Raw genomic sequence first — 27,010 nt, 5'->3', positions numbered from 1 at the left:
GCGGCCACGCAGCTGCAGTGATCATTGAGACATTCTTCCCTGCTTGTTCATCAACCCGAACGTCCTTTACTTCTGACTACCTATTCACATCACAAAGGACACATCATATAATCAACTTGCAAAATCTGTGTTCTCGGCAGGGACTCTAATTCAAAGCAATTATCCGGCCGCATTTGCCGGTTATAAGCTCTTCCTCCCTTCAAATGTGTCGTACTTTACGGCCATGATCTTCCGATGGCTCCTGCTGGTGAGCTGCCTTTTGGTGGCTCTCATTCCCCAGCAAAGCTCTGCGAAGAAATCCGATCAACCGAAGGTCACGGCAACCAAGCTTGAACACGAACCCTTTTCTCTCTTCTATTTTGAGGACTCGGAAACTGTTCTTATGAGCTTGAAAAATGGAGAATTCAAACAGTCTTTCGACGGTGGAGAGGAATGGGAAGACGTGGCTAGCAGCGAGGATGGTAGAGTGACACAACCGGTTGTTTTCATACGACAGCACCCATTCGACAAGAATAAGGCCTATGCTCTCGGTGTTGACGGACATCACTTGGTCACCACAGATCAGGCCAAGACGTGGAGATCGTTCGATATAGGCGACCAGCCGGCCTTACAGCACCCGCCCCTTGTTTTTCATGGATGGGACTCGAGTAAAGTCATATATCAAAGCGAAGAGTGTGCCGGGTTCTTCTGCATTGTGAGGTCGTACTACACAACTGATGATTTCAAGACCGTTAGGCTGTTGCGGGAGAGTGCGGCGGGGTGCTCCTGGGCAGTTGGGCACCCTCACTTCGCCGAAGATATGGATTTGAACCAAGAGTTGAAGGACAGATCACTGTGTGTCGTCCCTGGGTTGAAGGTGCCCTTTGGACACGCCAACCGCTTGGTATACTCGGATGATTACTTCGTTAGTAACATCGAAGGCACAGAGGTGAACTTACATGAGGGCCGGCCTGTCTCCGGCGTCATTAGCACAGCCGCTGTCAAGAAGTTCATCGTGGCCGCCGTCAAATCCAAAGGAACAGAAGAGCTTGCCTTGTTTGTGACAACGGATACGAATACCTGGCATCGAGCCGAATTCGATGGACATCGGATAGAGCAGGACGCGTATACAATGTTGGAGAGCACCAACTATAGCCTGCAGGTAGACGTCCTGACTAGCCCATCTAGCAACATGGGTGTCCTATTCACTTCCAATTCGAACGGCACATTCTTCAGCCGTAATATTGAACACACCAATCGCGATATGGAAGGGACTGTCGATTTCGAGAAGATTGCTGGTATTCAAGGCATAGTTATGGTCAATACGGTGAAAAACCCGAAAGAGGTTAAGTCCGGGCAAGCGAAAAAGGTCATCAGTAGAATAAGTTTCGATGATGGGCGAAGTTTCCAGCCTCTCAAGGTTGGTGACAAGAATTTACATTTACATTCCGTGACTACGTTCGCCAATATCGGCCGGGTATTCTCAAGTCCAGCACCAGGATTAGTCATGGGAATCGGCAATACAGGTGATCACCTTCAAAAATACAGCGATGGCGATCTTTATATTTCAGACGATGCTGGTGTGACTTGGCGTCATGCCCTTGACGGGCCGCATAAGTACGAATTTGGCGACCAAGGAGCTGTGGTTATGGCAATCAGCGACAAGGGCAAATCCAACAAGATCAGCTTTTCTCTTGACCATGGCAAAGAATGGGGATCAGTGGAGATCGAACATAAGATATATCCTACTATGGTCACAACGACACCGGACTCCACGAGTCTAAGATTTTTACTAGTCGGCAAGCAAAACGAGGAAAGCGGATTCATTGTCTATTCCATCGACTTCAAGGGATTGCATGAGCGGAAATGCGAAGAAGATGACTTTGAGAAGTGGCCAGCTAGACTAGACGAAAACGGCGAGCCAGACTGCTTGATGGGTCATAAACAATTCTTCCGCCGCAGAAAGGCGAATGCTGACTGCTTCGTGGATGAGGAGTTCAAAGATCCTCAGCCGATTATGGAGCCATGCAAATGTACGGCAGAAGACTTTGAATGTGAATTCAAAGGCAGCGAGGATGGGAAGAGTTGCATCCCGGCCCTACTACCGGTGCCTCCAGAAGGGTGCAAGAACCCCGATGATACCTTCATGGGACCGTCTGGTTGGAGACTGATACCAGGTGACACTTGCATCCGTGATGGCGGTAAGAATCTGGATCACGATGTTGAGTGGCGTTGCAAGGATGCAGGCAATGTACCCACATCTGGCGAAATCAGCGTGGAAAAACAATACTTTGATGCAAGGCAATTCAGCGCCTATTATTACCTAGAACGTCAGTCAAGCAGTTCTGGCAATGACGAGACGATTGTTATGCTCACCAGTGAACGTGCGCTCTATGTATCACATGATCATGGGAAGACATGGAAGCAGCCACTGAAAGGAGAAGCTATCAACAGAATCGTTCCTCACCCGTACAACAGTGATGGTGCTTTTCTCTTGACGGACGGTGCGGAGGGCTTTTGGACTGTTGATCGTGGCCAGTCATTCAAGCCTTTCGATGCACCAGCGCCTCCAACTGAAGAACGCCTTCCAACCCTCACGTTCCATCCCCAATATCAAGACTGGCTGATCTGGACAGGGGCTGTTGATTGCGGATCTGGTGATTGTCACTCCAACGCCTACATCAGTAAAAACCGCGGGGACAATTGGGAGCTGCTGCAACGCTATGTTCAAAAGTGTGAATTCGAAAGCAGGGAAGGCCGCAAAGATAGCACGAACCTCATATTCTGCGAGCAATTCGAGAATGAGAACAGAAACAACCGACTACAACTGGTATCCAGTAAGAACTGGTTTTCAGACTCGACCGTCCATTTCAGAGATGTCATCAACTATGCCACCATGTCCGAGTTCATTGTTGTGGCGTCTCGAGATACAGAAAAGCCAGACTCTTTGGTCGCGAGCAGCAGTGTCGATGGTGAGACATTTGCGGAGGCAAAATTTCCTCCAAATGTCAACGTCCCTGTCCAAACGGCATATACTGTGCTTGAGAGTTCTACTCACGCCGTTTTTCTGCATGTTACAGTAAGTAACTCAGAGGGGGCCGAGTACGGATCGATTATCAAGAGTAATAGCAACGGAACTTCCTATGTGCTCAGCCTTGGTGCAGTGAATCGAAATTTTCGGGGTTATGTCGACTTTGAGAAGATGCAAGGTATAGAAGGCGTGGCAGTTGCAAACGTTGTCAGTAACGTGAATAAGCTGTCAGATGGGGAGCCGAAAAAGTTAAGGACAATGATTACGCACAATGATGGAGGGCAATGGACCTTGCTTTCTCCCCCAAATAAGGATGCAGAGGGCAAGGACTTTGGGTGTTCTGTGGAAGGAGAAGGCGTTCCTGGCTGTTCGCTCCACCTTCACGGCTATACAGAACGTAGGGATGAGCGGGACACGTTTTCGTCCAGTTCAGCAATCGGCTTGATGCTCGGAGTCGGCAACGTTGGTGACCACCTCGGTGGCGAAGACGAAGCCGATACGTTCATAACCCGGGATGCTGGCTTCACATGGAAGTCGGTCAAGAAGGGCAGGTACATCTGGGAGTTTGGTGATGCCGGCTCCTTGATTGTGATCGTGCCTGAGTCGAAGCCGACCAAAACTCTTTACTACAGCCTTGACGAGGGAGACACGTGGTTAGACTTTGTCTTCTCGGACGTGGAGATGCAGATTGATGATATCTCCACCGTACCGTCCGACACGTCCAAGAGCTTTCTTCTCTGGGGCAAAGAACTGAAATCGGATTACCAAGATAAGCTCGCGACAGTAAGTGTTGACTTCAGTGGGCTCCGTTCCTCCTCGTGTAAATTGGACGAAAATAGTGCCGAGAGCCATGATTATTACCTCTGGGAACCGAAGCATCCGTTCCAAAGTGATAATTGCCTGTTTGGTCATGTTGAGCAATATCATCGGAAGAAACCGTCAGCCCAATGTTGGAACGACTGGCGTGAACCTCATGTTCACAGTATCGGAGAGAACTGCCCCTGTACAAGGGCTGACTTTGAATGGTAAGTATTCCCCGTCAACTGCCCTCCCTTAACTTTCATTAAGCGCTACTTTATACTTGTAAATGGTGCAATTACTGATCCAGATGCAGTGACTACAACTACGAGCCTCAGAGTGATGGCAGCTGTGCCCTTGTTCAAGGACTCGCTCCTCCTGATGCCATGGCTGTATGCAGAGAAGACCCTGAAGCATATCAATATTGGGAACCCTCAGGATATCGGCGTCTCCCCCAATCAACGTGTCAGGGTGGACGGGAAATGGATCATATTGTTTCCAAGCCTTGCCCAAACAGAGAGGAAGAGTATAAGAAGAAGCATGGGATAAGCGGCGCAGGTCTCTTCTTCGCGATCGTCATCCCTATTGCTGTAGCAAGCGCTGTCGGTTACTATGGCTATACTAGGTGGGACGGCAAGTTTGGCCAAATTCGGCTTGGAGAGAATGTTGGTACCTCCCAGGGTCTGCTTTCGCGAGATTCTCTGCTCATCACCATCCCGGTTACCATAATTGCGGGTGCGGTGGCCGTCATAAAGGCTCTCCCACTGTTAGCTACAAGTCTCTGGCGGAGCGCGAGCGGATATGTGCGCCTAGGACGCAACCGGGGCTACTCCAGGCCTTATGCGTCTCGCGGATCATTTGCCGCCAGGCGCGGCCACTACACTGGTGTTGTTGATGACGAGGATGAGCTTCTTGGTGTGGAAGATCTCGAAGCGGATGAAGAGGAAGAGCTGTAATACTATGGCTCGTCCTGGCACCTGTCCGTCCACCGTGTCGGGCCCATGAGGTTATGTTTTATTATGAGAACGTCATGTATTGAAATGTGTCTCTATGTATGCGTCTTTTGCGTCCCACATCTTTCTTTTCTTTATTTAAATCGCCTATATAATTTGCTTGCCATAGAGGTGAAGCAGAAACAGTGCTAATGGGTATCTTGCAATATTCTGGAATTTACGAAAATATGCCAGTTCCGGGAACAACCCAAGCAACTCGAACCATTACATTTGAAGTCGTAGTAGTAACAAGATGACCTAAGGAGACAGGTATTACCTCCTGGAGCCGGGCAGGAAGTTCAAAGGATTGCATGGCATGGTACAAATTGAGACACCGACCCCGCAGAGAATTTAGTCTCTTAACTGAAATTTGCTCCCCTTCATGAAAGAGGCGCTGAATGACGACGAATCTTCAATAAGACGCTGGTAATCATGCATGTGATGCAAGCCCGAACAGCCCCTTGAATCCATATGAGCGAGCATATTATATTACCTTGTACTACGCGTACATTCACCTCGAAAGGGAAGCATCGTTTATTCTGGATGCTTAACCACAAAAAAAAGAGAGCGTAGCTCAGCATCATGACCATCATCTCCCCCTAGAATCAGCCCCCCTGAGCAAGCCAACCACCTACCAACACCCTCCCCCGCGGTGAATCCCAACGAACACACCGAACACGACAGCGCCAACATCAAAATAACAAACAAGACACTGAAAAAATAGGATCACCCACCAACTTACATATGCCAATCACCCTGCTTTACTCCACAATGGCAACCGACTGGTGATCAAGCAAATCAAGACTAGTGACATGGTTTAATGATCAATGAGTGAAATCACTCGGGCCGAACGAGCTCGGTAGGAGCTGGATGCGAACAAGTCATCAGTCAGCCACTGATTCAGAACAGAATGGTTGGAAGGATTGGCTCAATATATTACCTCTCCCATTGTAGTAAGAGTATAGTTCCCCTCACCATCATACATAAAGATAGGGAACTCTGGGGTGGTAAATTCACTCATACTGAGATACACAAATCATTGTTGTTAGCCAGGTACGTGCGTGGTTTGTTGTCGCATTATTGGGATGAGGGAATTATAGAAATCTCCGGGTAGCCAATCAATCATTAATGGATGGATTGAGTGGTCGCTTGTCTTCTTTTTGCAAGCTATTCGCGGGTACAGCTTAAAAATCGAAAAACCAGGGCCAGGGGGTAGAGAACGATACGTACAACTGTCTACACATGCCGCATGGTGAAGCGGGAGGTTTGATGTCAGTCGCAACGGCAATGGCCTTGAAGTTGCGATGCCCGGCCACCTGCAAAGCAGTCCGACGAGTAAGCAAATGCATGAGTGATTTTCTTCAGTTGATTTCTGACATGTGCAAGGTACAGCAAGTACTAGACCCAGAGATTAAAAGAAAAAGAGGTGTAGAGTTGATAGCTTACAATCGCACTTCCAAAAGCTACTCGCTCCGCACAAGTTCCAACAGGATAAGAGGCATTTTCAACATTGGCGCCCTGGACGAATTCGCCCGACTCGGTCAAAATGCATGCGCCAACACGGAACTTTGAGTAGGGGCCTGTTGGTGTTATTGATGTCGCATTGGTTAATTCTGAAGATACGGCGGCTTTTTCTCCAGTGGACTGGCTGACTTACAGTATGCGGTGTCCTTGGCGGCGATGGCCTTGGTGGAGAGCGTCTCGAGCTCTTGGGCAGACAGGTGGTCGGCGGCGTGTACCATGATTTTTCCTTTGTCTAGCTGGATGGCTGGATGGGTCTATATCCAAGGATGAAAGTCCAACGAAGTTGACAGGTAGCGAGCGGGTCGATAGATATACGGATGGATGTAGTAGGAGTTGTTACTGCGCGGGGAAGAGGTCATCTGGACCGGAAAAAATGCCCGTATTTGTTGTTGTTATTGTTGTTGTTCATGTTTCCACAACCCCTCTCTTATCGCGAGGATTGACTTGTCTCAGTGTGACTCACGATAATGATGATAACACGGATAACCAAAATTATCTATATTAAATCTTCAAAATTTATCTAATCTAGGTGCTTTTCTGTAACCTCGGCTGCCAGTGTTTCAGGGTTGTATCGACTCCCACCCGATATTATCCATGATGTCATCACTCAAGAAATCGTCAAATGCCTTTTCGGGATCCCCGCACACACCTCTATATCAACAAAAAATAAAGCGAAATTCAACAAACTGAAGATAGATAAGATTCATAGACACGAAGTAATAATGAACAGCAAAAAAATTGTAAACAGATCAACACTCTTTTCCTTTGCACCAATACCAGATTGATGGTCTCAAAAGAAGATGTTGGAGTCTAACTCGGAACATGACTGTAGGTATCATACGAAAGCGCCTCAACCGGAAACTTTATAGACAAGAAGCATCCGACGAATGTCGGGGGAAAGGAAAAGGGAACCGGGATGTGACAGAGTTAAAGAAAGGGTGATAGAGATGAAAGAGAAAAAGAGAAAACGAGGTAAGAGGAAGCTGAAAATCAGGCAAAATGATTCCGTAGTCCCTCATAGACGGTGAAGATGAAGGCGGAGCTGGGGGCTGATCGAGCGCAGGTGATGCCACAGCCTCGGTACAGAGCTCTTAGTCCTTGCTGCCTCCACAGGGCTTTGGCAACTCCCCAAAATGTCTGCCGTTCGCCGTTGTATGCTCCTCGCGTAACATCCTCTGTTTGCATGCGCGATTTGATCGTATCGGCAGGGTAGAAAAGGAAATTGTAGCTGACGCCTGCCGCGGCACCTGCAATCATCTTCTGGTAGATAGGAATGGAATCAGATGATGTTCCATCTTCCTTGAGCTCTGCGGATGGGGCACGGTATGCGCGGAACAGTGCAGATACCCCCTCATAGCCACCGAACCATGCAGCACCGCCACCAGTCTCACGAATCAGTGTTCCCAACTGTCCGCGCCAAAAGCCTAGGAGACCATCTTGACGGAAGACAGTGGCTATCAGAGTCAATGGACCGGGAGCGTTTCCGCCAGACGCCGTAAGGGGAACTTGCATCTTGCACTTGATGAGCTCAACGGGGGTAAGGGCAAGGGAAGTGATAGACCCAGACGCGGCGCCGCTGAAGACCAGTGCCGAGAAAGGGAGATCATCAGCAGGAGAGTAGACAGTGGCCTTCAATATATCTTGAATCAAACGGTAGCTAAAGAACAAGCAGCTATTCTCAATGGCAGCACCTGCCATGGGAGCGCTAATGCCCCGGTAGAGCCCGCGTAGGCCATCTGCTTGGAAAGATTGACGAAAACAATCCAAGGGACCTTTGTATCTGAGAGGAAGATGATCCGGTTGAGATTGGAGCCGAACTTTGACTGTATCAAAAGGGTACTCGATCACTTTGCCTGCCATTCCTGCAGCCTAGTGTGGTCAAATGTCAGTCAAGTCCACGACCACATGGTTGGGCACAATGGTTATAACTTACCGACCCGAACACGATATCTTTGAAGGCCTCAAGGCCCTGGTTGGGCGGGAGTGTAGGCAGCTCCATTGAAATATCATCATTGATTGCTATCGCATGTTCGGCGGCCGCCATCAGGGAAAGGTGGATGAGCAGTTGAGCTCGGGTTACACGACAGGACTTTGACGGGGGTATGCAAGGAAAGAGACAGTGGGGGGAGAAAGGATAGGCAAGTCTTATCGAGAGAGCATTGTAATTTCGCGAGCTGTTCGAGGAAGAGAACGGTCTAACGAGTATTTAAAGGCTTTCAGGGAGATGGGGCGGTGTGGTGGTGACTCGACGAGGGGTTTTGCTTGGAGGTGTGCCCGAACCACGCGCGATAAATTAAGAGAGAGCGAACATCGCTTGCCAGTAAAACGGAACACGAGCCCAAAGGCCAAGGGGGCAGGGGAAATCGGGATATGAGCGATGGGTGGGGTGGGTAGACTTCGCGGCGGTTGGCTGATTGCGGCGAATGCTGCAACTAGTCGAGTGTGATCCGTCAGACTTCTCGCCGACAAATCCCTCAATTCCATACCAGACGGGGCTCGGCGCACCACTTCTGCCGAGATCCGGTTATCTGATCGGTCTAAGATAACTTTTTCCTCAAAACTCGGAGGCCCCGAAAAAAAAAGAGGGCAGCGGAGAGCTAAGAGAATTCCATCATCATCCCGTCTGGAATCTCTCTTTTCTTTTCTCTCTTCTTTCACATCCCAACACCACCCCCCAAACTGGTCGATCGGCTCGTTTGGCTCTGCCTACCCTCGGTCCGCATGTCTTCCGCGCCTTCAGCTGCTGCCCCCATCAAGGGCATGCGGAAAAATGGTATGAAATTAGCTACCCCACTTTTTTTTCCCTGGCCTTCGAAAATAACTGTTGCTAATGCTTTTCGCTTCTCGGACCCGCAGGAAAAAACTGGCATGACACCAAGAAGCCGTTCCGCCCTACTGCGGGCATGACCTCCTACGCTAAGCGACTCGAAGCACGCAAGCACCATGAAGCCGTGAAGGAACACGAGAAGGAGTTGAAGGAAGAAAAGGAAGCAGAAAGACAGGTAGGATACGACCTGTGACATATCTCGGGGAAGATCATGTTAATCTTGCTGACAATTACCTAGGCGCATATTCAAAGAATCAAGGATCGTCGAGCCGCTAAGGAGGAAAAGGAACGCTACGAGAAGATGGCAGAGAAAATGCACCGCAAGCGAGTCGAGCGCCTGAAGCGCCGCGAAAAGCGCAACAAGTTGCTGAATTCTTGATTGCAGTCAGCTGTGCTCCTTCATCTCTTTCATTATTCTCCCATCTTCTTTCCTCTCCCACCTTTTCGCCTCTGCTGTTGTTAACTAACCCGTCTACATCTCGTTCGAGTGGTGGCTGATGTACCCCCACGCCGGAAACTTTCTGTATCATTCACCTTCACACCATGTTTCCTTTCTTACCGGGTTTGGGAATTATTGCCGATTGATGGCTACTGTTTCATGACAAGTGGAGTTCGCTGGCGACCGTGGAGTTAGAAATCAATTTCTCAGAATAGTATATACCACGTTGAATATACCGGACTATCGACTCGGTTTCTGACCTATCCATCATAACACACCATAATAGTAGCTCTAGAGAAAAGCCAGGCAATACACATTAAAGGAGAAATTACAGGTTTTTTCTTTTCTTAGAGACATTATGCTCGGATGTACTGCATACTCGAATCACAGTATATATATTCCGAGGCCTGCTGATCCTTTGCGGGATCAGGGGCCGATGCCTTCGATCGGCCAGCGCATGGATCAGCGCTTGGCATCACGTTCAACCACGTTGTGTTTCACTTCTGCTAGCGAGTCGTACGACCGATAGAAAACATCTTCAGAAACCGACCGTCCAGTTGACCAACGCGTTGAGCAGCGTTATCGGGTCAGGGCGTGCAAGGAAAGTGGAGAGGGTTCACTGACCTGGATCCTTCCTGCCCGCCATGGTTTCCCAACCGTCCAAACAGCTGTCCGCTCCTTACCCACCGGCCCATGGCTCTGGAGCCGCCGGAAGCCAGAAACCAGCACCACCCAGCTTGCAGCCCTCCAGTGCCACCAGCGACCATAGCGGAAGTCTCCAACTCGGCCAGAATCATCATGGTCGCGAAGTGTCTCAACCTCCCGGTCTTACTGGAGAAAAGCATCACCACCATCATCTGACCTTCGACACTACCCGCTCAGATCGCGCGAAGTCTAAATCCCGTTCGAAGCACAAGCACAAGCACAGTAAATCCGGCGACTTTCGGTTTCACCGAAGAATGAACAACCTCGCATCGTCCGCTGGTTCCAGAGGTCTCTTGCCAACATGGTCCGGTACTAAGGAAAAGGACAATGATGCCGACGATGGCTTGCTTAGACCCATAACGCAGGAGACAACCTGGTCGCGCTGGAGCTCGGATTCCACCGCAGCATTGGGTAGTGGGAGCCGAAAGGGCAGTTTGCTTGATGTCATAGACCCGAGCAACAAGCTTGGTCCCATTAGGCGTCAAGAGATACGGTCGATGGAAGACCTGGAGCAGGTGAAGAGTAAACGAAAACAAGGGGAGGAGTAAGTCGACTGTTGTCTGTTCACATCTGGGATGATTTTGACTGGTTTGATGACAGGTATTTACGGTCTGCCCTGTCAATGATCGGGACCCTTGCAACGGATATCACCCGTAGACTGGATTATACGTACTACAACCTCCTGGAGAAGCTTGCCGCATTGAATTCTACTATCGCGTCATTCCAGGAGCTTTCTAGTTCTACCTCTGCCCTTTTTGACGACTTCCAGCGGGAGACATCGGGCTTGGACAAGGAAATCCGGAAACAAATGGGGGAATTAAAAGAGTTTCAGCCCCAATTAGAGAGGATTAAGACGTTGGAAGATCGCATGAAGACGGGGCGACAGAGGGCCGAGGGACTTAACAATCGGCTCGCGGCAATGCGCCATGAAATTGATCGCTGGGATAAGAAAGAACTAGAATGGCAGTCACGAGTTAATCGCCGCCTTCGGGTCTTCTGGACTGTGGTGGTAGCTGGTATGCTTGCAGTTCTCCTCGCCATTGCGATTCAAAATTGGCCAACTGTGATGGGCCCGGACTCTTCCGGATTACCTTCGCAAGCGTTGTTTCTGACAAATTCGTCGCATGCTCTACCTCTGGAGAATGACCGTGGGGCAGAGTCAGATAGCTCCAGGGAAGCTTGGCCACGATCTCTGCGGAATCTCCCTTATCGCCATACTAACCGGCCCTCTGGAGGATCAGTTCCCGTCGTAGCGACGGCTACCAGAGATGATACCAACGTCAGGACTACTGATCCAGACCCACTGACGATATTTGATGAGCTATGAGCGCGCTGGAGTTTCTAATACCGAGATTCAGGACAATTTTCAAGGCCAGCCTCGAGACTGTCGTATCTCCGTTGATCTAATGTGTAAACCATAAATAATGTCATGATACCCAGACTGTCCCCCAAGCATAGCATTTTTGTACATTATGCAATCATCGGCCCATTGATAATACCTCAGGGCGCTTCAGTCGCCTTCTTCTTCTTCTTATCCTCAATGAGCTCAATATTGGCCTCCGGGATCTCCTTCCCGTATACCTCGAGCAGCCATTCCTTAACATCATCACTTACATCACCCTGCACGGTAATTTCCTCAGTTCCACCCGCAGACCTAGTCATTGAAGAACCAGTAGCGAACTTCTTGCCCAGATCCTTAGCGATCTTCTTATTCTCCAACCCATATATATCCAACCCCGTAATAACAGTAACATGTTTCCGCTTGTTCCGCTCAACCCGCTTAATCTGTACCTTAGACGCCGCCTTCCGCTCAGCATCGCGCGCCTCAGCCGCAGCAGCCTTGGCCTCCTTCTTCGCCGCATCCTTAGCTGCGCGCTCCCGAGCCGATACCGACAATGTAGCGAGATTAGAGTTGAGGGCCTCTACATAAGACAAATAGATCGTAAGTTAGCGAGCTGAGCTGAACACCCGGGAAAGCCGAGAAGAAGAGGGAAATAACAACGAACCCTCAGAATATAACGACTGGTACATGTCCGGATGAGCGTCCTTCAACCATTCCTCGCATTTCTTGGCCGTGCCACCGAATTCACAGTACTAGATGATTCCGGATTCGAGGTTAGCTGGCTGCCATATGCCTCTTTGGAGGGTATAAATAATATATTGCTGGAAGGAGCAGAGTGGCTTCGTCCTCGCAGATGAAGATGGGCCTTAACATCGAGTGCATAGGGTGTATGTATATATGTAAGCGTACCTCCGGAGGCAATGTGCAAACTGTTCACATCAGACGATCAGTTAAATTTTAATTCCCTTCGGAAACATCGCTATCAAAGCGATAGCAGAGACGAGAAGAGACGACGTACCTCCACAGTAAACAACATGCTTGGCCTGCGACTCAGCAGGAACCGGTTGGGCGACTTCGGCCATTGTGATGAACTTAGAAAAATAAGAATGGACCTTTTTAGGACTGTGTTCCGGGGATAAAGCTATGAGGTGTAGTTATTCAAGTCACTATGAATCGATCTATCTGGACACAAAATCTCGTTCGCGCGATATTAGGTAGGCCCCTCCCGCCGCCGCCGCTGTCGACCGCCTCTGAATGAGCGCGGGGTCGGGTCTGGATGTACGTATTTCCTGGTGGGTTGCGGTTTGGTTTTTGGGGCTAGGCCATTTTGGGTAGCTACCTACCTATCTATATCTATCTATCTATCATGTGATTCATGCTATGTTCTTGTATGAAGAAGAGATATTTTGGGGTTGGGAGGATAGAATTCTTGGATTTGTTTATTAGGAGACAGAAATGAGTGTTGGGAACGTCTTGGTGTCATGCCTACTATACTAGTTGGTTGGCGGAATGCTAGTATGTCATGCTCTTGTAGTGGAGGATTGAAGCTTGGTTATGATGCATTAGTCGCTGGGCCTGAAGCTTCTGGTCTTGTTTGGTGTCCTGTTTATACAAGGACCGGACTCATTTCATAGACTTTAGGATGGATCGGTTGGCAAGCTATTCTTCAGACATCCAACTTCAGACGCTGTAGCAGAGGGTACGTCTAGGTTGATATCGTAATGGGGTACCTCTTGGGCTTGCTTATGTTAGACCAGTCTAGAATCTGCAGTCAGTTGGACCTGGAATCTTTGCATGACGAGTTGCCACACGGATTGGAGTTGTCTATCCCATCCACTCAATCGTGCACCAATTCGTCGCGGATTGGGAAATGACAGTGGCGATCAAGAGCCGTCCAGCAAACATGCTCCCTGTCATGAGGCTTGAGGTTAACGCCACTGGAGTGGCTGCATAAGATCTTTGAGCAGTCGAAAACAGGATAGACCTTCGAGAATGATTCATTTCAGCCTTCGAGCATGCGACGTCTGATGCCAATATACTCGAAAGTGAGAGGCAGAATGTGTATTGGGAAATATTCTGAGGGCAAAGAACAGCATTGTCAATGCACACGCGTGCAGATAACGAAGCAGGGACTGGATCTGAAGACATGCTATCTGTCTGGACGGCGATTGGTGCTCGAAGCTCCGTGAGCCCGGACTGGCCAGCATAGTTTATGCATGAGTGACTTGGCATGGCCACATCCTCGTCAATTGTTGGAATTGAAGACTAGAGTGGCTGCGTCTGCCGCGTCTCATAGTGCGGGCCTGCATAGACCAGGCCTTCAACGGCAACTCTGTCAATCAATTTGTTAGCAAACCCATAGTGGCGTTTACGTCTTTCCCGCGGCAAGCCCATTTAATACGATGAGTATGTAATTGCAGGCGCCACCTCAAACATTATTTCACCATGTCGACTTAGGGAAGGGAAGATGAGCAAAGAAGCAATGTGCGAGGCAGGGTAAATCTGAATCACAAATGTATATATACGCAAGAGCCAAGAATGTACGGCGTATCAACAACGAGCTACTGCATGTGTTGGTTGGTAGCTCCTTAGTAAGATGCAGCGGCGAAGGTTGACAAGCGTGACAGTCTACATACAGTGCGCAATAGCTATTGTGCTCGCACACGGAGCGAATGCTAGCGGGTATGAGAATTACTTGCCTGTTACTAGGGCCAATTGCACCGTTGCTCCCAGTTCTAGACCACCGAAATGCCGCACTGATGATTTGAACCTAAACTTGGAAGTCACTAGAGTAGTTTGTTGTCCAGTAGGTTGGCGGTCCCGGGGGAAAAGTCACTTCGTCCGAATCTAGTCGCTGTCTCTCCGACTTAGCGAAGAACTAGTGAGGTTTGCGCAGGGCCAGATAGATGAGACCGTCAGTCAAGTAATGAGCTACCGGGCCCAATCGGTTTGACCCCCCGCACCTCATATCCTTTTCCAATGAGCAGTTGCAGCCACTCCAGTAGCCTCGGAGCCTACGAAAGGGCCCGATAGGCGTACCAGGGCCATGCGGGTGCACGGGCACCGGGGGCTTTTAGACACGTCAGTGAAAATGCCTCGTTACAGATTCCATCGGCGCTTTCGCAGAACAGGTATATTGCTTCGGTTACGGCAGACTCGCGTTCGAGAGAGTCCTGGGGAAGCGCACCTGACGAGGTAAATGCCATGTTGGGAATATATCTACTATCAACTAACAATACGCATGAAAACGAGAGGAAGCGAAGACATACGGGAAGGAGACCCGGGGCAAAGCCGGGAAGACGGACGCAGCGCTGGGTTTTGCCTCTCTATGAACACCCCGCGTTTGAAAGCGGGCTAGAATGATCGACGGTGGCCTGGCCTGAACGTTTCTTTCCGGTTGGTGTTGGATAGTCGGGGTTGTCCGTGGCTCCTTCAGTGAGTATAGGCCTAAATATAGCTGTTCTGATAGGTCATGATAGGTCCTGATAGGCGATTCAATCCCTCCAGTTCGGTTCCTTGGGTCCAAGGCAATCTCGATCATCTAGATTGGGTCTGCCATCCCTTTAGGTTCTCAAGCGACGTAATTGTTGATAAGGGGAAGTTGGTACACAGAGGTCCGTGATGAGTAGGACAAGAATGTCTAGCCAATCATAACGGAGGTAGATGATAGCATGCGAACAACGGGGGACGGTCTATGCAGTAGTATGTCCCATATGCAAGCGTGGCTGGTTGTTGCTTAATCCCTGAGTACCGCATGCGGCGGTCGACCAAAGAGAAACGTCAAAACACCCCTCGTGGGAAGGTCCTTGCGTTTACGGCGTACGTACCACGATCTGTCATCCTTGCCATCAGTTGTCTGACATGCATCGAGCCGCCTTACGGGCTTCTTTGACGCCAATCTTAATTACAAGATTGTTTCACCCCCACTTGTTGTCGAGAGATGAGGGGCTGTTCGCTTGCACGTTTGACCACGCCACAGGGGGAGATGCGCAGACAGGGACGGACATGGCTGGGCCGCTAGTCAGAAGGAGGATGCGGACGAGTCTCTGGAAACGAGACCGTAGCTAGTCTTGTAGGTATTCCTAGTGCGCATTTGAGTGTCCGGAAACGGGCACTAAGCGCGGATCAACGGACCCAGGTGGGCGTTGTTTTTGAGGGATTGGCGCGAAGAAGTACTTTGGCCATATAATTAGTTAGCTCTGGCGTTTTGTCAGTCAGCATTCAGCAAGATCCAAATCCGAAGCTTCTCGTGGATTTTTAAAGCAGGCCATTTCAAAGGAAAAAAAGCATGACATCATGACCTCTTAGGCCCAGAAATAGTTCAATTTCTTCCAATAACTTATCCATGATGACAAGATGAAGATGGGAGACGACATTGATCGCTAGAGACAAGATCGTATAATAGCTCCGGTGAGTGTTTACGCCAGACGCTCGGATCCACGTGCTCCACCGCAGGCAGGAGAGACCTGCGTGCTTAGTGTTCTGTCCAGCCCTCGCTCTAAACTAGCAGTCTAGCTATCTACCTAGTCTAGTCCAGTCCGTGCCCTACTGCTCTAGTACTTCACGAGCAAACATGCAAATGACGGAGGAGTAAGTGACTTAACATATCGGGCTTAGGGCGTCGAGATGGTTTACTAGAGGGTTATGGGGCATCCACTTTGCCCTATCGAGAGACAAATAATCGTACTAGACAGACAGTGGTAGTACAGAGCACTAGCTTGAAACTGAAGACTGAACCATATTGGAGAACAAACATCGCTGTCAGCGTGGTCGATGCGCGGGTGCTCGTTCAAAGCGTATGCAAAGCAACCGCACCAAAACATCCGTGCATTCCGTCTAAGACATTGGAAGAAGGTAGTAATCGGCGAGATGACACAACTAGCCGGAAGCTTCCAGCATCCCGTGTTATCCCGAGGACTTGTCGGCTAGGAACTTGAACACTACCTCCCGGAGGATAGCCACAGGGCCCTGCCTCAATTTGTTGACTAGTTATATACATCCATTCATGCTTAGTAAAGAGGAGGCACAGGGAAACCCTAGCTTCTAATATGAAGATTATGATTAGTAGATCGTACAGTTCTAGGTGGATCGGGTCATTCATCGGGAGGAGAAGGGGAAATGGATCTTCTCTGTTTTGCGGGTGCCCCGGAATGGACGAGCAACGGTCGCGCATTGGCTTGCCGAGGATCTGGGATCTGGACTTCAACAGACCGTGCGGAGGTTTCCCCAGAAATCCAAACAGGCAGGAGGAGAGTGGCCGACAAACTTTCGGGTTCTTTGTTCTGCTTCTCCTTATCAATATCACATCATCCTCTCCCAAGGGATGCTGTGGGAATGAAAAGCCGGCGGGTCCGATATTGGACGCATTGGGAGGGGTTTCGCTGAGATAATTCTCCGTGTTGTGGCATGGGAATGAGATTATGATGATGTTCGCGCTAGCTGCCATGCCCCGTCTAGTCTGGTCTAGTACTATGTAGTTAGGTGACTGGATAAGGCCATTGATCTGTCATCCCGGCATGGGGAGGTAGTAATCTATCGCACGTCCCTCCTGGACAGCTTCAAACCGGATGTTAGGAAGAGACCTCCCTAGAGTGCATAATTAGCGCATCGTGGGGGGTTTCGGAGCCCTTCTAGACTCTGGCCGCAGTACGTAAAGTCCGGTCGATGATTGATTGATTGGTATGCAGCTAGGTATAGATCGGAGGTTGTAACTAGATACATAGCTCGGTTCCTGATAATAAGGTAGTAATTAGCTAGACAGCCCAGTACGGATATCTAGTCGTAGATACGAAGAGGGTGAAACCTCCAATACGTCCGAGGGACATTGCTTCATGAGGCTGGCTCTGGATCGTCGATGTTCGGGTGTCAAGACTGGTCTAACCCCACCTTAACTGGAGCCAATGACAGGCTGTGATATGCCTCATGGGACCCACACTCATGCACCACGAAAGTTACACCAATTCAGTGCCGACCAATCAGCAATGAGCCAGAACACTTGCACTAGACGGGAAAGAGTAAAACTCACTGGAGACTAGACCGACAAGTCTTAGCGCAACTGCTTCGTCCCCACCCGGCCGGTTTTCCATTCGAGGTACCGTCGTCATGATCACCTTGCGAGCAGTTGGTTCTCTGGTGGCAAACAAAATCGACAGAGAGAGAGAAAAAAAAAAAAAAAAAAAAAGCACCGAATAGATTCTATGCTGGTTCAACCTTGTTTGATGCCCTCCTTGGGAGGTACCCGTACCTAGGTACTGTGCGCTGCTTGATACGAAGGAGAGAGAGAAGGGGGGGTGGGAATATCCTCGTACTTCTTTCTTAACCCACGCGTACGTCAATCGTAATCAACTCTCCAACAATCCTCCTTCCGCCAAGCCATCGACGCGGTACCCTGCGTCTCTGATCCCTCTCGTTGGTTTATCTACCAAACCTCACTTGATCCGCGCGACATCAACGCTTCTTTTCCCCCCCTTCGCCCCCCCTACGGTCGGGTATCTAGACTCTCTAGAACCTCCAACGTCCTGAACCTGGTCTAGTTACCTGGGAAGAATAAAAGATTTTCATTCAAACGAAAATTGAGAATTAGAAAAATAAATACGGGAAAGAAAAAAAAAAAAAAAAGGAAAAGAAAAGCAATAAGAAGAAACAACGGTCTAACCCTCCCATGCATTATCGAATCTCCACTCGCCACTATCACTGAGCTCGCACTCGAGAAAGAAAGAGAGAGAGACAAGAGGTATTTCCGGTTTCCCGCCGCTTCCCGTCAACGTTACTTTACGACTCTTGCCTTTCACCCTGCGACTCTCATACACGCTGGTTTTATTCCCGACCTTTCATCTTAATCTAGCTTCGACCCCATCCAAGTTTCCGATCCTTTCGTGCGACCGAGCAAAAGGCCTTCTCCACCCCCCTCCGAGGGGCTTGTTTGGAGCCGTTAATAACTCTTGCATATCACTCCTTCCCTGACACCTTGATGGCTCCTTAAGACACATCTTGCTAGCTCTCTCGTCCTATAACATCTCCGAGGTGCCTTAGCTGCCCCTTTATATATGCTGCCAATCAAGACCAAATCGTACTCTGGCCTACCCCATCTTGTACCATGATCTCAGCACTTTGTCGCCATTCCTAGATAGCGGGCCTTCCCTCGACGCCTTTCGCGCCTTTCCATTGGAGACGAAACATCCTATTTCAACCAATTGTTCCACCTTTTCTTCTTCAGTTCCAGCCCTTGCAGCGGCCACCTCTTTCACAGTTTGCCCTTATGTACCTGATTGAGCTGCTAGGATGACGGCCATACTTCCCGCCTCGAATGAGGGGCGCTCACGCTTCTCTCCGGACCCTTTGCGAAGTCCAATCACTCAAACCTACTTCCTCGAAGAGCCCAATGTTGCTACGGCCAAGTTCAATCTGCCCGCATACCATCGCAAGGATCGTTCTGATGCTGTGGTGTCCTCGCCGTCGCGGTCAGAGTCTCCATCCCCAGATTTCACTATTACAGCAGTGGGGAATCTCCCTCCCACGCCTGCATCTCTGAGCAGTTTGTCTCTTATGAGTGAGGACCATGATGACGACGAGTTGGTTCTACCTTCGTACGATTCCAGTCAATTCGCACAAAAGGAGCCCGAAGCCCTCAGTGATGTGTCTGTGGACTCCTCGGCGGACTTTGCACGCTTGACACAGGCACCAGCTGCTGATGATAGTACGATCGAGGACGAGCCATCGAGGCATGTGGATTACCTTTCTCATGAATGGAGACAGGAGGATATTTGGGCGTCGTGGCGTTATGTCGTCGCTCGGAGGAACGTTTACGATAATGGGACAAGGCTAGAGAATGCCTCGTGGAGGACGTGGGCTAAGCTGAAACTCAATCTGGGCACAGTATCGCCAGAAGCCCTCAACTGGTCAGTTCTTTTTGTCATAGTCTCCCAGGATTTGGTTCTTTGCTGATACCCCTTACAGGCTGAAGGACTGCGATGTAACGTGGTTGTACGGACCCTTAAAGACATCCAATAAGCGGGAGAAGGCATTCAATGGCTCTCCTCCTCCCAGCCGTCTAGAGACACCTACCTTATATCCGGATAGGAAACCGATTCTGAAGAAGAGGACGGCTTCTGAGACTATCTTGCAGCGTTCTCTGTCCCAGCATACACTCTTGCAACATGCGGGTGCCATTCTAAAAGCACAGGAGGCTGAAATCAACCGTAATCGTCCCCCATTACAGAGGGCCTCCTCGGAGTATGGACATCTACTTAGCAAATCGTCCACCACTCCCGTGGGGGGTACCGTTAAGGGTACCGCCACAAATACGTCAACGTCGGCCACTCCTAGCGAACGACGGCATATTCACTTCAACAACGAGGTGGTGCAATGTATCGCTGTCGAGGCGAAAGAGGAAGACGATGGATGGCCTGTTCATTTTGGGGATGAGTCATCAGAGGATGGTATCGTTATGATGAAACACATCCATTCCGACTCGTCGCTCAGCGACAAAGGTACGCCTCGTGGTAGCCTTGCTGGCGAAAACAAAACCATCGCCCCGCTTCCTTCCACCACACTCAAGTACCGATGGGATGCGTCAGATCATCCGGATTTGCAAGATTGTCGAGGGGATGCCCGTGCAAACCGACAATCCACATCAGAATCGCCAGCATCCTCAATAATGGGTCGGTGGTCCAGCTACTTCTCAAACTCCACGTCTCCTACTTCATCCGGAGCCGAGAAATCGACGCGGACAAATGGACGATCTGGCAGGAACATTGCACCATCTGCCAATTTTCTGCTTGATGAAGAAGAGAATGACATGGAATTTGACTGGGAACCAAGCCGCAACTCATATGGCCTAGGGAGTCTAAGCCGTCCTTGGTTTGTGAATCCAGAAGATGATGAGGAGCTCGATTACTACTTCCATTCGATGTCTCCGGGAGGAATGACACCCAATGAAGAAGATGATGAACCATTGAGTGCAAGCATCTTTGACCGTGTGGCGGACACCGTAAACACAGCCAAGGATATTGCACATGTGATATGGAACGTCGGCTGGCGGCGGTGATTCTCTCTCCTTGGAGCATCTCTAAGGTCGCAGAGCGGGCTTTACGACTTAATGCACTTAATTTCCTAACCAACAATTTCTCATGCATCTTTCTCATACAATAAACGACCAAGAAGACGGGTTGCGGCGTTCTGAGCTTTCACCAATCAATGTTGCTGGCTGCTGGTCGACGATAAAAGGGGTTACAGGAGGGATTGTTTATTTCTTTTTCTACATTTTCCATGGGGCTGTATGTGCCTGGAGGAAGCCGGAATCTCCAGAATATGTTTTGGCGTAGTTCATGTTCGGTTTTGGTTCTGCCTGGGGGCGTTCTTCGATGGGCTTTCATGACGGCTTTAATTTCCTTGCATCTTATTTTCCTTTCACTCCCAGATATCACCACGCGAGGTAGCATTGACTCCTTATGACCCAATGAGACATATGATGATCCAACACACAAGCAGGTGGAATATCTACTGAAGTAGTGTACATTATGTTACAACCCAGAACATCCTTTCATACATACCAAATCATCACATCTCCCACCCAACTCCATTATTAGTTCAGTCAACAATTACAAGTATGTCACCATAACCTTCTACTACATGTAGACAATTACCTACTCCTGCTCATGGAGCACGGCATTTCACTCTTCCCTACCTCTTCCCCCAAAGACGAAACCACCCTCCTACCAACCCGCAACCCATCGATGATACTAACCATAGATAAGCACGACTTTCCCACCACTACTTTTCAAGAAAACCCAGACCCAGAAAATCAATCGGATCTAGAATGTATGTAATGAATAGAAACAGAATCCTAAAACCAGACAGACAAAAACACATCATTTCTAATACTTACTACAAGGGTGTTCCTTTCTTGCCCTCCGTTACTTTTCTTTCCTAGTATCAATTCTCGTCTCCCTTCTTTACGAGAACTTCCGGCCATAGCCAAGAGATAAATCTATACCAAGTAAACCACGCAACTCGTCCATGACATATCCCCCTAATGGTGAAGACTAGGTACCTATTTTCCGTATCTAGGAAAAGTTGGATAGCTTGAACCTATAGAACGTAAGGTACTTTTGTAAGTTTTATCTGATGCAGAAATGGAAAATGTCAATCGCCAATCGGAAGAAGGGGAATAGAAGGCAGGCAGACAGGTTTATTGTGTGGTTTGCTTGGAGGTGGGGGGGGGGGGGGGGGGGGGGGGCAGGTAGGAGGATAATGCGGCATAAACTGCGAATTGATCAATAGGATGAGATGAGTAAAGAGTGAATCAGGGAATGAGGGAACTAGTCAACTAGTAGGTATGTACTTTGTCAAGTCGGGAGGTTAATTGGTTGGTTCTCGGTGGACTGATTAATAACGAGTGCTATAAGGGGAGGGCTGATGGGATTTAAGCATCGGTGCCTAATCGCTGGTGGGGATTAGTACAAACTAACAATCTGCTACGGAGTAGTAGTTACATAGTCATCTAATGGGCACGGATTCAAGGGAGACCGTGCATTTAGTTGGCCAGAGCGGGTCTGGAGCCGGATCACGTCGTGCTCAACGTTACGTCAGTACGGCTAGAAGCGGGCTGGCTGGCTGGCTCATCTTGGAGATTCAGTATATTCAGGGGTGGTGGAGAAATTTGAACGATGTTTAAATGAGACCATTGTATTGTACTTGTGGGCTCAGGAGCCACAGACCTCCAATATCAGGGTTTGCGACGATGTATATGCATGCACCAATAGCAATAACCAACTCCTAGATACCTATAAACCTAACTCCCTGTTGCATTCGAGGTTTTCTGGACTGTAACGAGGAGTATCAGCATCATGATTGGAAATTTAATAGTCGATATCGATCTTATTTGTAATGTGTACTTACATTGGGTATCATCAACAAGGAACAAGAGGGACGGAAACACGGGCGACGCGTGCGTTGCAGAGTGACTGCATAGCACCACCATACATAGCAGAAAACAGGGATTCAGAAAGGGTTCCCATAAGTATAAGAAGTAGGGATAAACCCCTGTTGAGGTTCCTTGACCTCTGCTTGGTTAAAAGCAAGATGTAAATAAAAGAGAAAACGGCTACTCAACCCTCCATCACATCTTCCGTAGTATCACGGAACGTCTCCGGGAAAAAGCCCGGTGGCGGCCAAATATCGGCAATTGAGGGAGGATGCACTAACGGCTGAGTCCCAGCGAGTCGGTCTGGATCATGGCAGAAAGCCTGGAACGTACTCTCGTCAATAAACCCGAAATCCTTCAGCGCAGCCTCGCGATTGTTAGCCCACTCTGTGGTGTCGAGGTATGCAAGATCCTTGAAGATGGCGTCAATGTCGCCTGTCGACCCGATACGCTCTGTCGTATCCGAGCCCCTATCCCCCGAAGGTACAGAACGTTCGTGTATAACACCCGGGCCTGTGACCGACATCATCGAACTCGACACGCCAGAGTCGGGTGTGGACGGATGGGGGCGTGGGCCCCGCGGTAATGCTGCATTCAAAGCAGCAGTCGGCTCGGACTTGTCCATGTGTGCCGCCCGTCCGTCCAAGGGTTGTTGGAAGGATACGTCCATCATAGATAGCTCAGGATTCTCCACCGTGGGATCTTTTGGCGTCATGTACTGTCCGTCTACAGGGATAGTGATGCCCATGATAGCGGATGTATAATCGGAATCCCCCATTCCAGGTGCAGCCCTTCTCATGTGAGGGTTCATCGAAGGCTCTCTCATTATGCTGGGATACCCTGCCGCCGATGTTGCTATAGACTCAGGGGGTAGTGCAGTACTGGTCATACCGCTAGCCATTCCGGGTGCTGATCCTGCCTCTGCGGGCTGATAGGATAGAGGAAGGTTTCCGGGAAGATCCTTAGAACGGTACCAGTGATCGATCGAAGCAGACAATGAACGATACACTGGCCAAGTTGAACTGAGCTCCGTGGTTCGCTGGAGAAGCGCTTCAGTCCACCGTCCGAAAGGGAACATGTCGGATTCAATCTTATTGCGCAGAGTGAACGCTTGTTCGGCGATAGTGCGTAAAGAAAGCTCGAATATGGGCGGCAAACCGCAAACCTGGAAGTTATCAAGGTGCTGGGACACCATCGGAAGAGCTCTATAAAGGAGCTTCTTGGCTCCTTCGATAGCTGGCCGTTGGGAGCGGTGCAACCCGAGCTCCTGGGGCGCAATGCGCAGATAAAGCCATAGAAGCGTCGCCACATATGTCAGGCCAAGGTAGCTCTGGTGTGGGAGTAACGCCGAATGTCGTTCCGGATAGATACTTTCCGGGCCAATCAAGCGACATCCGAGCGGGAGACGATCATCCCATTGCTTGAGCTCCATGACCAGTTGTTGTGCAAATAAGGGTGCGTTTGGTCCGGCCGTGGAATCGCGAGCAATCTTATTTAGCACACCGGCTAACTCGACCAGTCGATTGAAGCAGCTTAAAGCGAGCAGCGGACCCCGACGAGGGGGGCTCTTCCCCTGTCCAGCTCCCGTGGGTGGCAAGACGTCCGCCCACGAATTCCACTCTTCCAAGCCATCTTCTTCCAACAGGCCGACCATGGTGAGATCACGAGGATGCATGCACGGTCGCCTCGACAAACGGAACGAAAGCAATGAGTCGATCACGAAACAGCCAAGAAAAACCGCCTTTCCTTGCCTCAACTCGTCCGATCGTCGAACATCCATAAAGGCTCCAAGATCCATAGAAATGGCCATGCGCACAGCCTGACCACTCAGCAGCCAGGCAGCGGTCCAGTCCTCCAGGCCGATGTTCACCAACGTCAGCAGCAACAGTGCCTGCACATGTCCAAGCTCGAACCGCTCCGTTTCAGAAGGGATCAAGCTGCGAGCTACCGAGTAATACTCCTTGGTCTTCGAAAGCGCTTCCAACGCCCCGTCCTGCGGGTTAACCCGAGATTGAGAAATGGTATAACTGAGCAAGGCCCACAATGCGGCGTGGTCGCCCGAACCTGGGGCCATTTTTGCGACGGATAACGGCGCGCTTGCATACAGGTACGACGCTCGTAGAATGTTATGTTTTGCGACGATTGGGAACCATGAGTGAGTGACTGCGAAATAGACGTCCAACAGTTGCGAGGTCTGCGGGGGTAATTGTAGGGCATTCGTAGCGCTAGCGGTATACGACGGGATCCTGCTGTCGGTAGGAGCGGCCAGCCGAGGCCTTTTGGCACGGGGGGAGATGGAAGGCTCAACAACACGCGGAGCATCATGAGCGAGAGGAGTCGAGCTACGGTCAATGCGAAAACCCCATTCACTTCCGGTGCCGTCGTCTTGGTCCTCCCGGGAGCGCTTTCCTGAGCTCTCAGTAACTGGTTCAGAGTTAGAAAGCATCTTCTCGAGCGCACCATATAGGCGACTGGTTTTCCAAGATTCATGCAGTGTCTCTGACGCGCCATCATCAGTCCATAGAGACATGAGCTTTTGTCTCCGACCAGCTGATTCGGCAGTGGTTCCCAGCAGAGTTAGCATTGTGTCTTCGAAACCCTCGATATTGCAGATCGACAAGGCCCAGAGCTTCTCCAAACCACGAACATAGCCCTCTGGCAGCCCGCGCTTCTTTGCATGGGGATCATATGAGCAGGTCTGGCCTGAAGCCTGGCAGGCCGAACAAGCGGGACGTAATCCATCGCACTTGTCCTACAAGCGGGAGATCATTGTCAGTATGGAGGGTGGAAATCAGAAACATGGTGGAGAACTAGATAGAGACTGCAGGACAAGCAGATCCAGGATGGGGGTAAAGGAAGTAGGAAAGAAGTAGCAGATCGCCAATTGAGAAGGTAGACAGCTGAGCTGTAGCTCCGAGGAGATAAAAAGCACCGAAAACGGGCAAGTACGTGACGTGACGCAAGAACACCGCCCCGAGCATTACCGAGTACAAAACGAAAAATCACCTGCAGTTCGGGGTTGTATTGCACCGATCGGGCTAAAAGCAAGAGGAAAAAATGGAGATGGAGAAAGGGAGGGGGACATCTATAAAAGAGTGGAGAGAAGGAAGAAGCAGAGAGAAGCCAAAATAGAAGGTATAAATTGATTGTGTCTCACTGACCTTTTTACTTCGACAGCGATCACAGGCTCTCGACACCCTCTTCCGTCGAGGGGCTTTAGAATCGGAACCCTCGTCCATGGGAGAGGGTTAATTAGGAAAAATATGGCATGTCATGAAAGCAGAGAAAAGAGAGGAAGAAGAGAAGAGGGTAGCGAGCGAAAGGTGGTCGGGCCTCCCAAAAAGACACCGACCAGAAGGGGGAAGGTTTAAAAAGGCGTGACGGAAAAGATAATTCAGTTCAGTTCAGTCAGTAGGGAATAGGAATAATAGGTAAGTGTAAAGTAAAGTAAACTGGGAAGGTTAATAGTCGCCAGGCAAGCCGAGAAAGGGACCACGGCGGAGGGATTGGAGCAAGCCGAAAAGGTTATCCCGCAGTGCATGTCCGTCTGTTATAAAACAAGAACCTCGGGTCCCCAGACGCAATCGGAAAAGAACTTGTCGAGAAAAGCGATGGCAAGTATTACGCAAGAATCCAGGGAGTCTAAAGATGGATGATAGCTACCACAGCCACCTCAGGGTCTCGCTGTTGAATCTCCTTGGTCCATCCAATCCAATATGGAGTTGTGCATCGGCCCAGACCCATCCTGAGGCAACCAAGTTTAGAAGGGGGATCCGGGAAAGCGTAAAAAAAAAAAGACACTACGAACTTGCAATCTGAAGGGACCGCAACGGGGGAAAATACATGGGACGGGAGAAGGAGGGGAAAGGAAAAGATCGGGGCAAAATGTCGGGATGAGCAAAAAAATTTGGAAAAAAATAAAAATAAAATGAAATGAAATAAATAAAAGTTGACTACTCTCGACTTTACACTAGTTCACTGTGTCTTAAGTGAGTTAGTGGATGATGGTTGGGTTTAGTCGCCTTTTCCGGGTGAGTTTTGGGTTCCGTCGGGACTGAGATTGGCAGCTGCAACGATTTTCCAGAATTCAATGCTAAAGGAAAAATTGAATAGAGAATAGATCAACTAAATGAAGGAAAAAAAAAAAAAAAAAGACCTTTTCCGCTCTCAAAACAGTAAGAACATCGAGTTAACTTAAACGATAGTGCTAAAAAGGGCATTTACAAAGAGTTTCCCACTTTTTGTGTGGTGTGAATCTCCTCAAAATGGAAGACCATGTAGTGCCTGAGGCCAGCACCCCACACCGGATCCCCACGGCTTCTCCACGACGCGGTGTGGGAAAGTTTCCTCCCAACTAACTGGCTTCTCCTACGCCCCTACACAGTCCCTGCACCTTTTGGCTGCAGGAAAACCGAGACTTCCGCCATCCTTCGCCGTCTTGGCTCGGTG

General features: G+C 49.6%; 13 protein-coding genes across 13 annotated transcripts; 6 read left to right on the top strand and 7 right to left on the bottom strand.

The window, feature by feature from the left end:
- The first annotated feature begins 61 nt into the window (after positions 1 to 61).
- BDQ94DRAFT_182663 (vacuolar protein sorting/targeting protein 10) lies at positions 62 to 5,002 on the top strand. Its single transcript, XM_026774214.1, has 2 exons — positions 62 to 4,035; positions 4,125 to 5,002. Exons 1-2 carry the CDS (start codon positions 224 to 226, stop codon positions 4,762 to 4,764), a joined length of 4,452 nt encoding a protein of 1,483 aa, XP_026622181.1. The 5' UTR covers positions 62 to 223; the 3' UTR covers positions 4,765 to 5,002.
- Positions 5,003 to 5,508: 506 nt separating this feature from the next.
- On the bottom strand, positions 5,509 to 6,795 carry BDQ94DRAFT_87628 (cytidine deaminase). The gene is made up of 5 exons (XM_026776748.1): positions 6,458 to 6,795; positions 6,247 to 6,380; positions 6,031 to 6,116; positions 5,741 to 5,822; positions 5,509 to 5,666 (listed from the first exon to the last, which is right to left on the bottom strand). Exons 1-5 carry the CDS (start codon positions 6,540 to 6,542, stop codon positions 5,625 to 5,627), a joined length of 429 nt encoding a protein of 142 aa, XP_026622180.1. The 5' UTR covers positions 6,543 to 6,795; the 3' UTR covers positions 5,509 to 5,624.
- A 1-nt stretch (position 6,796) lies between these two features.
- Positions 6,797 to 8,454, bottom strand: amcA (putative mitochondrial ornithine carrier protein AmcA/Ort1). The gene is made up of 2 exons (XM_026776747.1): positions 8,258 to 8,454; positions 6,797 to 8,193 (listed from the first exon to the last, which is right to left on the bottom strand). Exons 1-2 carry the CDS (start codon positions 8,366 to 8,368, stop codon positions 7,315 to 7,317), a joined length of 990 nt encoding a protein of 329 aa, XP_026622179.1. The 5' UTR covers positions 8,369 to 8,454; the 3' UTR covers positions 6,797 to 7,314.
- Positions 8,455 to 8,890: 436 nt separating this feature from the next.
- BDQ94DRAFT_151089 (CGR1 family protein) lies at positions 8,891 to 9,851 on the top strand. Its single transcript, XM_026767699.1, has 3 exons — positions 8,891 to 9,097; positions 9,181 to 9,326; positions 9,390 to 9,851. The coding sequence occupies exons 1-3, from the start codon at positions 9,046 to 9,048 to the stop codon at positions 9,528 to 9,530; spliced, it is 339 nt and encodes a 112-aa protein (XP_026622178.1). The 5' UTR covers positions 8,891 to 9,045; the 3' UTR covers positions 9,531 to 9,851.
- On the top strand, positions 9,381 to 10,148 carry BDQ94DRAFT_87599 (uncharacterized protein). Its single transcript, XM_026776744.1, has one exon. It carries the CDS (start codon positions 9,949 to 9,951, stop codon positions 10,117 to 10,119), a length of 171 nt encoding a protein of 56 aa, XP_026622177.1. The 5' UTR covers positions 9,381 to 9,948; the 3' UTR covers positions 10,120 to 10,148.
- BDQ94DRAFT_87610 (uncharacterized protein) lies at positions 9,883 to 11,835 on the top strand. Its single transcript, XM_026776745.1, has 2 exons — positions 9,883 to 10,839; positions 10,896 to 11,835. Exons 1-2 carry the CDS (start codon positions 10,235 to 10,237, stop codon positions 11,620 to 11,622), a joined length of 1,332 nt encoding a protein of 443 aa, XP_026622176.1. The 5' UTR covers positions 9,883 to 10,234; the 3' UTR covers positions 11,623 to 11,835.
- On the bottom strand, positions 11,566 to 12,862 carry tma22 (putative RNA binding protein Tma22). The gene is made up of 4 exons (XM_026776746.1): positions 12,656 to 12,862; positions 12,547 to 12,566; positions 12,302 to 12,389; positions 11,566 to 12,217 (listed from the first exon to the last, which is right to left on the bottom strand). Exons 1-4 carry the CDS (start codon positions 12,717 to 12,719, stop codon positions 11,796 to 11,798), a joined length of 594 nt encoding a protein of 197 aa, XP_026622175.1. The 5' UTR covers positions 12,720 to 12,862; the 3' UTR covers positions 11,566 to 11,795.
- A 1,308-nt stretch (positions 12,863 to 14,170) lies between these two features.
- Positions 14,171 to 14,569, top strand: BDQ94DRAFT_151085 (uncharacterized protein). The gene has a single exon (XM_026767698.1). The coding sequence runs from the start codon at positions 14,234 to 14,236 to the stop codon at positions 14,486 to 14,488; it is 255 nt and encodes an 84-aa protein (XP_026622174.1). The 5' UTR covers positions 14,171 to 14,233; the 3' UTR covers positions 14,489 to 14,569.
- Positions 14,570 to 14,651: 82 nt separating this feature from the next.
- Positions 14,652 to 15,460, bottom strand: BDQ94DRAFT_182659 (uncharacterized protein; the record flags this gene model as incomplete). The annotated part of the gene is made up of 2 exons (XM_026774213.1): positions 14,872 to 15,460; positions 14,652 to 14,824 (listed from the first exon to the last, which is right to left on the bottom strand). The coding sequence occupies exons 1-2, from the start codon at positions 15,176 to 15,178 to the stop codon at positions 14,652 to 14,654; spliced, it is 480 nt and encodes a 159-aa protein (XP_026622173.1). The 5' UTR covers positions 15,179 to 15,460.
- A 570-nt stretch (positions 15,461 to 16,030) lies between these two features.
- On the bottom strand, positions 16,031 to 16,801 carry BDQ94DRAFT_151083 (uncharacterized protein). Its single transcript, XM_026767697.1, has one exon. It carries the CDS (start codon positions 16,736 to 16,738, stop codon positions 16,427 to 16,429), a length of 312 nt encoding a protein of 103 aa, XP_026622172.1. The 5' UTR covers positions 16,739 to 16,801; the 3' UTR covers positions 16,031 to 16,426.
- A 1,446-nt stretch (positions 16,802 to 18,247) lies between these two features.
- On the top strand, positions 18,248 to 21,169 carry BDQ94DRAFT_151082 (protein phosphatase regulator REG1). The gene is made up of 2 exons (XM_026767696.1): positions 18,248 to 19,535; positions 19,594 to 21,169. Exons 1-2 carry the CDS (start codon positions 18,919 to 18,921, stop codon positions 20,681 to 20,683), a joined length of 1,707 nt encoding a protein of 568 aa, XP_026622171.1. The 5' UTR covers positions 18,248 to 18,918; the 3' UTR covers positions 20,684 to 21,169.
- Positions 20,754 to 21,169, bottom strand: BDQ94DRAFT_87577 (uncharacterized protein). The gene has a single exon (XM_026776743.1). The coding sequence runs from the start codon at positions 21,075 to 21,077 to the stop codon at positions 20,823 to 20,825; it is 255 nt and encodes an 84-aa protein (XP_026622170.1). The 5' UTR covers positions 21,078 to 21,169; the 3' UTR covers positions 20,754 to 20,822.
- A 1,397-nt stretch (positions 21,170 to 22,566) lies between these two features.
- On the bottom strand, positions 22,567 to 25,986 carry BDQ94DRAFT_87567 (putative C6 transcription factor). Its single transcript, XM_026776742.1, has 2 exons — positions 25,723 to 25,986; positions 22,567 to 25,313 (listed from the first exon to the last, which is right to left on the bottom strand). The coding sequence occupies exons 1-2, from the start codon at positions 25,798 to 25,800 to the stop codon at positions 22,746 to 22,748; spliced, it is 2,646 nt and encodes an 881-aa protein (XP_026622169.1). The 5' UTR covers positions 25,801 to 25,986; the 3' UTR covers positions 22,567 to 22,745.
- Between the last annotated feature and the right edge of the window lie 1,024 nt (positions 25,987 to 27,010).

The sequence above is a fragment of the Aspergillus welwitschiae genome (assembly GCF_003344945.1).
Source record: "Aspergillus welwitschiae strain CBS 139.54b unplaced genomic scaffold BDQ94scaffold_39, whole genome shotgun sequence".
Classification (NCBI taxonomy): domain Eukaryota; kingdom Fungi; phylum Ascomycota; class Eurotiomycetes; order Eurotiales; family Aspergillaceae; genus Aspergillus; species Aspergillus welwitschiae.
Note: the sequence above shows the minus strand (reverse complement) of the source record. Positions and strands in the feature narration are given on the sequence as shown.